General features: G+C 28.2%; 1 protein-coding gene across 1 annotated transcript; it reads left to right on the top strand.

The window, feature by feature from the left end:
* The first annotated feature begins 6,238 nt into the window (after positions 1–6,238).
* LOC114193873 (transcription factor MYB36-like) lies at positions 6,239–8,214 on the top strand. The gene is made up of 3 exons (XM_028083839.2): positions 6,239–6,517; positions 6,783–6,912; positions 7,079–8,214. The coding sequence occupies exons 1-3, from the start codon at positions 6,382–6,384 to the stop codon at positions 7,938–7,940; spliced, it is 1,128 nt and encodes a 375-aa protein (XP_027939640.1). The 5' UTR covers positions 6,239–6,381; the 3' UTR covers positions 7,941–8,214.
* The last annotated feature ends 1,929 nt before the right edge of the window (positions 8,215–10,143 follow it).

Here is a 10,143-nt window from a genome sequence, read left to right as displayed (position 1 = left end):
TGACACGCTCTTTATTCGTAATGAAAACCAACAAAATATCTTAGTCATTAAGAGTAGGGATAGCAACGGGGCGGGGTAGGAATGAGTTTTGCTATCTCATACCCATCTCCGTAGAAAAAATCCATCCTCATCCCCATACTTAAACCCAACGGGTATCAAACTTTTGTCTCATCCTCATTGTTAAAACATATATGTCTAATATAACTCAACCAAAAAAGGGATTTAAACTGTTTATTGAGTCTTTCACTTATTTTAATTGAATCTTGAAAGTTTCTTTAACCCTAATGACCCAATTAACCAATTTTACAGCTTTGTGTTAATGGATTGTGTAAAGCAATCAAGAAAGGTGCAAAAGAAGAGAGAAACAAAGAACACAACAATTTATACTGGTTCGATTCAATATGATTCTACGTCCAGTCTTCTCCTAAGTAACCCACTTAGGAGGATTCCACTAAAACAATAGAGATACAAGAATTACAAGAACATCTATATAATTCAAGACCCTAAAGACTAAGGAGTTGATCTACAAATCAAGAACTACCCCTAGATGCAATGCATCCACACAATTGCACCTAGACCTTCACTTCACACAGTGAATCAACTGTAAATAGAAATACAATAGAAAAGAAACAAGGAACGAATACACCTAGTGGATGTGCAGATTTATCACTTGATCATAGATCCAATCTTGACCCACAAAGGTTGAATCCACCATCAATCTTCTTGATTGTCCAATTGAATGATCTCCCAAGCAAGCACAAGAACTATATGTATCTTGATCTCATAAAAAGAAGTCTCTTAGTTCGTTTCTCTGCAATTCAATTATTTTTCTCTTTGTTTTAAAACTGATTTCAAAACTGTTTTTATACCAGAGTTCTGCTGTAGTAATTAATGGATTAGGTATTTACTTAATAGATTATTGTGAGTGTATTTTCACTACATTAGTGCAGTGCCTTCATATAATCTATTAGTTAAGTATTTAATCCATTTACGAGTTTTGCTTTTGACACATTCAAAAGTTTGATAGCTGATTTAATCCAATTCAAGCTTGTTTTACATGTAATTCTTGATCTACAACATCTAATGCACAAGCTAAAAAAACAAGACTAATCCTAAACCAGTGATGCACATGATGCATAGCCTTGGACATCATCAAAACCATCTTCACTTGAGTTGAACAAGCTCCCCCTTTCAACACCCATCCATATCGGGTAACGGATATAATCTTGTACCCATACATGTACCCATTTTCTTACCCCTTTAATATCAATTTTAATTATTTTTTATAAAATAATAAAAAATTAAGGTAACATAAACATAATATTATCAAAAATTCAATATTAGGAGGATGATTGTTTCTTCGATATCAAATACTTTGAAATAAATTATAATTGTTTACATTTTATATTAGAATACCAAATAAAATTTCATGAAAACCAAAACATTTATTAAATATGCAAACATTAATGGAACTTAGTTGATAAAATTTAAAAATATATAAAAGGAAAACAAATATTCAAATTAAAATATATTTTAAATGTTTGTTTACTTCAATTTTTTAAATTCTAATGAATATCTTTTTTATACACTAATAAAAGTTATAATACATCAATTGATGAAAATGACGGAAAGAACAAATAATAAACATAATAATAAAATTTTAACATAGATCTTATATCTTTTGAAGTTTAATATATGTTGGATAGTGATAAAAAAATATTGACGACAATTACAATAAATTTTTATACTATAGTAAATAAAAGTTATTAATACAATTATAGTGAAAAAATTACAGTATGATTGATAACGAGTTATAAAATAAAAATAATTAGATAAAATATATTGAAATAATATTCTACATGATGAAAATAAACAACAAATAAAAATATTAAAAATTAAACACATGTGTGTCTTATAAACATTTTGAGAGACTATTGAAAGAAATTGCACAAAAGAAAAACAAATGTGTAATTAAGGGTATGATAAGAAGAAAAATACCTTAGAGATCTAAGAAAACTTTTCAAATATCAACATATATACTCAATGGTTGAGAAATACCAAAAATTATTTTAGCGAAATAAAAAAGTTCTTCAAATGAAACAACAATTAATAATAATAAGTAAATAATTATTTTATATTACCTACTAAATGAAAGGTTTATCCGTGACATATTTTATCTGTGAATACTTGCTGGCAAAAGTATTTTTACCATCCTTCCCTTTTTCCTAGTTTCTTAAGCGCCAAATTGGAGAAAAAAAAAGTTTCCATTTCATTCTTCTTTCCTTCCCTTTCCATTATTAAATTTCTTTATTCACTTAAATTAGTTCTATAACGTAATTTTTTATAAAAAATCTCAAACAAACAAATATGTAATATATTAAAATCCATTCTATAATATAATAGAAAAATGACCACAACACATGCTAAGTTGTTTACTAGAAAAAAGAATTTATCAACTAACAAAATTTGTCAGCAATTATTAATCCTCGTTAGTAATTCAAAATTACACATGACTTATCGATGATAAAGAATCTATTAGTCAAATGATCATTAGTAAATTTTATTGTCGAATAAGAAAAATTGTCGATAATTACAAACGTTCAAAATTTTTCAGTAATTACCCATTGATAATTATTGATGGCCAAAACTTGTCAATAATTATCCATTGATAATCATCAATAGTCAAAGTCCATATGTAATTATTGACAGTAAAAAGCTATCAATAATTATTTGTCGGTTAATATCCATTAGTAATTACTGACAAATTTTGGCCTTGATAAAATTTGTTAGTAAATATCGTTATTTGATCCTCCTTATTTTCCCTTTTTCAATTTTTTTTCTTCTTTTTTCTCCTCTTCCTCCATTGTTGTTGTCATTACTGGATCTGCCATTATCGTCGCAACCTCTAGTACTATCATAACTGTTGCAACCTTAGCTCCTCGTCCTTTTCTTTCTCTTTTTCCTTCTCCTTCTCTTCTTCCTCCTTCTCCTCTTCTTCTTCTCTTCTTCTTTACTAATCCAACATCATTTAATTTATTAAAAATATTTCATCAAATTTGGTAAAAATGTTTAGACCCATTTTATCGACAAATTTACAGACAAATTTTAAAAAGATTCAATTACTAACAGATTTAGCAACAAATTTTTAAAAATTTATTTATCAGCAAATATTTACCAACAATTTTTCAAAAAAATCAATTACCAAGAATTTACCAATGAATTTTATTATGAAATGGGCAAAGTCCAAAATAGGAACTTTGACGCTCATTTTATTGACATAAATATCTGTCAGTAATAAACATTATAAATTACCTATGATGCACAAATACAATGTGTATCGGATATGATACGTATCTGACACGTCAATATATTTATTTTGAAAATAATAGGATACGATACGTGATATATGAATATTAAAAAATGTATATTAATTCTTAAAAACATGATAAATATATGATTGTTATTGTGTGAATCCAAATTAAAACTATATGTACTAAAGTTGTTAACATAAAAAAATAAAAATTATTGTCATTGTAAAAATACCATTATAAGGAAACTTTCAAATAATAACCAATTTTAGTAAAAAAAATATGTTAAAGACCACTTTTCTAATTAAAGACCAATTATTTTAATAGTCAAAATATTTGTAGCTAATGTTAGGGACAAATTTAGAAACCAATTCATAATAAAAACTATTTTAATTATCAATTTAGACACCAATTATAATTTTTTTGAACTATTTTAGTTGCAAATAATTTTTAGTTTTTAAATTGGTACTTAAATTGGTCACTATATAATGATTAATTATTTTTTATTACTAAAATTTGTCTTTATTCAAAGATTTCTTTGTATTGTACTATGACTTTATAAATTAGATATTTCATTACTTCTCATAAAGTATCAGATATGGATATGTGTTCGACACGAACACGTGACCTAAGAAATTATTGACAAATATTACTGACAAATATTTCATTAGTAGTAAATGCTCGAATTTACTTTAGAGATATTTTTATTAATAATTCAAAATTTAAAATCTATGGATATTTTATCGATAATTTAGCATTTTGTAGATGTGATCAATGAATTATAAACATTTTATTATAAAACTCCAAAATAATAAATATGTGATTCTCCTCTTAAAACGTATTTCTATTAAACATGAAATCAAACTCACTTAAAACCCTAATATATATATATTTAGTGTGGGGATAGTGCTTGTACACACTAGTCAGCCTACTGCCTCGGTTCTCACGGCACTCTTATTATCTAGTAAGTCATTTTGTTCACCAACCAAAAATGGAAGAAAAAAACCCTCACAACTTTTCCACATAAATTCAATGCACGCTTTTCCTCTATTTCTTTTTCTTCTAGAATCTTTGTTAACCTTTCAATTTTGGACTAAAATCAATGAGATTGATTACACCTTATAGATATCAACATCCTTCAATTTTTAATTTCATTTCTCGGATATGAAGCTTGGTTGGTGAGTTACGGACCCCATAAGATGAAATTATCTTTATTATTTCTCACACTCAAATACTCATGAGGTCAGTTTTTGAATGTCACGGTCCTATTAAGATGAATATCTTGTACATAAATTTATTTTCACTATTAAAACTTTTTATATTACATGATTTTTTTTTTTAAATTTATTAAAAAAATTTACAAGAAAAGACTTTTTTCTACTATTTCTTCTAAGAATTTTAATTGACAGGTAATTCCTTCGTAGATAATTATTTTCTACAAAATTATAAAATTCACAAATATTTTCTACGAAATTTTTTACGAAAAGTGTTTTATACAAAACTTATAAGTATTTCTTAAAAAAAATTCAAAATAAAATTAACAAATATGAGATTTTTTTAGTATTGTTTTCAATAAATGCTACTTCGAACACATGGATTATAAAAACCAAATCACATCATCAACAACATCATTATATATTGAAAATATCACAAAACCATGTGTAGTTTTTTAAATTAGAATAAAATTCATAAAAAGTTCTTTCAAAGGGCTCTCTATATTGTGTGTTTTTCTTCTCTCATTGTAATTATGAGTTTTATTAAATTCTTCTATTTTTACACATCATCCTTCTCACCTCTCACTTTCCTGATTCATGCGCATTAAAACCTATTAAAAGATTATCCTTTAGAAACTATTTTTCTAAGAAAATCTGGTTTGAAAAAAAACTCTAAACATAGATTTTTGAAAGCACATGTGTCCTTCTCGAGTATTTCAGACTCTCTGTGCCCTAAAGTGATCATAAAACTGGTCAACTTAGAAGTTGGAAAGATATTAACTTTACATTAATATAAGACAGCCTTCACAGCCAAATTTCAAAGCATTGACAAAAGCTACATCACCATTAAACAATGTCCAACATTGTTGATAACTCCTAATTAACAAAAGAAAATGTAATAAAAACTTCAATATAGTACACTTCTCATAGTTTTATTTCCATGCTACAACTTTATTAATTAATAAGGTTTGAGAAGTCATCAACCAATTCTTTAAATAAAAAAAAAGTTTAATTATCAACAAAAACAAATATATTAAATAAGGATATTTGGATTTTATCACTAAATTGTAAAAAAAAAAGGTTTAGTGACATGTTTTATCATTAAATTGTCATATTTTTTGTTGCTCATTTTATGATTAAGTTTCAATTTTTAGTATATTTTTATCGTAACATCCTTCAATTTTTATACATTTTATTAGTAATAAAACGAAGTTATTTCATAAAAATGGTCATGATTAATAGACTTGTTTTATAGCAACATGTTACACATTCAACACATCAATAAAATGAGGGAAAACTATAAAAAAATGTCGGGTGGGGGAGAACTTTAATGATAACATTTAGAAAAAAAAAAAAGGTGATGAAAATGTGTTATTAAAAGTATATAAAAAAGAAAAGAAACAATTTTTTGTAATAAGAAAAAAGTTGAAAAATGAAGAAAGAGTGTGAGATTATGTGAGATGCATGCATAGACAGTGAAGTCGGAAAAGTTGGAAGGAAAATAAAAAATGTTAGAGCCCATAGTATATACAACTTAAAATTGATTCCAGTCTAAGAAAGACAAGAAGAACAAACCTTATTCTCCTATTCTGGCAATACTAAATTTCAGGAATTTTCTATACAAATAAACACATACCTTTCTTTTCTGCCACACACACTATATAAAAATAGTGGAATGGATTGTCTTGGAATCATGTTTATCCCCTCCAAGTTTTTTTATATTAATAATTCTCATTCTCTCTCTCTCTCTCTCTCTCCTATAATTCTGACTTGGGTTTGTAATTAAAGAGTGGAAGTTGCCCAATCAATCAAAAGATCAAAAAGCTCAAAGCAGACACCAAAACCAAAAAGAAGACAACATGGGCAGAGCTCCTTGCTGCGACAAAGCAAACGTGAAGAAAGGTCCATGGTCACCAGAAGAAGATGCTAAGCTCAAATCCTACATAGAAAAACATGGCACTGGTGGTAACTGGATTGCTTTGCCTCAAAAAATAGGTATATATTTTACCACTTTTTTCTAACCCTATTTCTAAATTTTTCTTTCCTTCATCATCATTTCATTCACTATCCATCTCTATACTTCAAATTTTTAAACCACACTGTCTAAATTATTATTATAAGATTATATATATTCCAATTTGGTTTCGGTAATTCTCATTAATTTAACAGACATCATGATCAGTATCAAGATTAGGTTTTTTTTGTGTGTGTGTGTGTGTGTCTGACAGTACTTACTATCTTTAATTTTGTGATGAATTAGGCCTTAAGCGATGCGGCAAGAGTTGCCGCCTTAGGTGGCTGAACTACCTTCGCCCTAATCTCAGGCACGGTGGTTTCTCCGAGGAAGAAGACAACATTATTTGCAGCCTTTACATCAGTATCGGGAGCAGGTATGTGTGTGTGTGTGTGTGTTCATTTCACTCCCAGGTTTTGCTTGCTACAATATATGCATGCTAATAATTAATTATAATGCGTGTTTGGTTTTTGGAGATATAACTTTTACTGAGTAGATAATGGTTGTTTGTTTCGTGAAACCCTTTGGTTTGTTGATCGCAGGTGGTCGGTGATTGCAGCACAATTGCCGGGAAGAACTGATAATGACATAAAGAACTACTGGAACACGAGGCTGAAAAAGAAGCTTCTAGGGAAGCATCGAAGAGAGCCACGTAATAGAGGCAATTACAACAGTGTTAAGCAAGAAATTAGTGATGCTAATAGGAGGAGTAGCGATGGTGATTCTTCTTCCTTATCCATGGTTCAGGAAAATAGTAACACTAGTCAACAACATCAACAACATCAACAACAACATCAACAACTATGTTGGCCACAGAACATTAACATGCCAGTGCTGCCACTACCGATAGTACCCTTGCCATACACAACAAACCAAGGTCCAGGTTTCAACGACCAAGATTCCATCAAGAAACTCCTCATCAAACTCGGAGGAAGATTTTCCGGTGATTATTACCAGCCTACCCTTGATGGGTTGAATAATCTGCAATTTCCATCAGAAGGGCAACAGGTTTATCAAGAACAAGTTCATGTTGGTTCTTCTTCTTCTTCGGCCTGCATTGTTGCCAACAACAACGAGGTACAATTTGCACACACTGGTCAATACTCTGGTGTTGACGACAACATGGTGCAAGGACAAGGTGGTAATTTCACCCCATCATTTGAGGAAATGGTGCCTTCTTCTCATTATTCAGATGGGTTAGAGTTCTTGTACAATGAGGGCATGATCCACCACAAGATAACAGATTCTACTATCACTACTACTTGTGACCAAAACACCACCGCCACCACCACCGCCGCCACAAATTGGGGTGAAACCACCATTTATCACCATGATTCACTTGCTTCCCATTTTGAAGGTGAAGAATGTGGTTTGCAAGAGTTTAACTACCCAGGGGCACAATAACATGATCTTATTTGTATATTGTTATTTTACTTTCATTACTATTATTAGCCATTTGTGACAAGGGGAGGGGGTAATTGACAAATAAAATAAGTTACATATATAGATATAGTATGTATAACTATCTATGTACTGTAGCTATATGTTAATTTGTGCTTAGTTAAGCTTTAGTGTTGAATGTTGATGATATCTGCTATAGGTAGTAGCAGTGTAGTTTCTCTGACTATTGTTTTTGTGTATTGATTTGGGTATGATTTAAATATGTTTCGTGTTCTAACTGATTTGTGGTATGATTTATGATTTATTGTGTGCATAGAGAAGACCAGTCAAAGTCTATGCAATCTCAGAAAAAGGCACTGAGTAGGGTACCCTTTAGTCTGCGCCCAACACTGAACAATGTGGTTTGTGTTTACGTGTACATTTCTCTTTCATCAAAACAAATAAAGAGATACAATCAATTCTTATGCTACCTTTTCACAAACTTAAGATAAAACATTACATGCATAAACTTCTTTATAATATAATATATATATATATAACTTTAAAGAAAACTTGTCTACAAATTTTAAAAGTTCTATATTAACTATAACTTTAAAGTGTGCAAGAATATCAAATTGATCAGAAATAAAATTAATTTATAATATAAAATAAAATTAAAATTTGAAGTTTACTTTTTTAACAAGAAGTTGAATACATGCATATATCAATATATAAAAAAACATTTACAAATTAGTTTAGATATATTACAAAATAAATATGACATTACTTCCTCTTTTAGTTTTTTTTTTTTTGTTTTTATAAGCGCTTAAGAAAACTAATCGATATTGGTGTTACTTTTTCATTATAATTATTAGATGTTATTTTGATATTTTGTATAATGTTTTGCTTTATTAAACGTGATATATTATGAATGCAAAACTGAATCTAATTCGAAAACAGAACTTGTACTATTCATTTATTATAGTGTTGTATCTAGGAAAATTTCTTGTGTCTTCTACTATTTAGCTTTGTTTTTAATCACAGTTTTCACCTCACTTTACATTTATCTCTCTCGTTTCTTGTTGTTTTTTTTTTCCTGCTATTGTAAAAGAATATTGCATAAAAGTGGTGTATAATATTATAGTTTTTCTTAAAAAAGAAGTGGCACCTGGCATGAGCAGTGATAGATGCCTAAAATATAGATAAAATATGTGTATTAATATGGTGAGAGAGTTGTCTTGTTGATGGAAGTGAACATTAATAGCATAAAATGAGATGTTTCAATAGGGTGCATTTTGTTTATATATAAGAAAGATACTTTAGCTAGGACCTCTTATGTATAGTTTCTTAATTACATATTAAAAAATATAGATTCTTTACGTGACTCAGTTAACAAGCTTTTGGAATATGTGGCTGTTCAATTCTTCCGTTGTTGTTGTCAAATTAAACTACATCCAACCACCAAAGAAAATTAACTACCTCCATACAAAACCTTTTAACTTTGAGTTTTAACACTTTCAATGAGATTTTATTTGTAAGATAAAGCTAAATTTATGTAAAGAATTCACATCAGTTTTAATGTTACGATAAATATTAAGACAATGAATTTATCGGTCTTTTAATTTGTTTGGTCTTTTGGGTTGGTAGAGCCATAATGTTAAGTTATTCCGTTTTTTTTACAAGTTCCATTTTTTGTATAAGGGCTAAAACACCTTCTCAAGTGTTTTTTTTTAATTCAATTTCATTTTTTATTGATAAAAATAATAAATTTATTGGTCTTTCTTTATATTATATTATTCAATTATCTTCTTTCTACTTAAAATAAAAATTAAACTTGCACTTAGATTCTTAACTAATTGTTTAGTTGTTATATGCATTTGTGTCTATAATTTATAAAATTTTATTAACTAAATATATTCATGTTGGACAAATTTCTTATCTAAAATTTTTAAAAATAGAAAAAATAAAATTAAGATTTATAAGAGTTAAAATTTGTTTATATATAATTTGTAAATTCTCTTGTATAATTTATCTAAATTTTTGTTTTTAATTTGTGTATAAGTTAATTTGAATTTTATAAAAAAAAAAATCTAAAATGTTTGAAACAAATCCCTCCAAAGTACTCTTAATATAGACTAAAATTGACTTATATAAGATTCAAAATCTGTGTAGTCTCAGAAAAAGAAAAAAGAAAGTTCAGTAATGTTGCTGACCAAATGATTCCTTT

This window comes from Vigna unguiculata, chromosome 8, assembly GCF_037176805.1.
Source record: "Vigna unguiculata cultivar grain cowpea cultivar isolate G323 ecotype 2 chromosome 8, ASM3717680v1, whole genome shotgun sequence".
Classification (NCBI taxonomy): domain Eukaryota; kingdom Viridiplantae; phylum Streptophyta; class Magnoliopsida; order Fabales; family Fabaceae; genus Vigna; species Vigna unguiculata.
This window is presented reverse-complemented; position numbering and strand designations above follow the sequence as displayed.

Coding starts and splice junctions, on each gene's coding strand:
- LOC114193873 (XM_028083839.2), top strand. CDS start 6,382: ATGGGCAGAGCTCCTTGCTGCGACAAAGCAAACGTGAAGAAAGGTCCA. Junction 6,518..6,782: donor TGCTTTGCCTCAAAAAATAG/GTATATATTTTA, acceptor GTGATGAATTAG/GCCTTAAGCGATGCGGCAAG. Junction 6,913..7,078: donor TACATCAGTATCGGGAGCAG/GTATGTGTGTGT, acceptor TGTTGATCGCAG/GTGGTCGGTGATTGCAGCAC.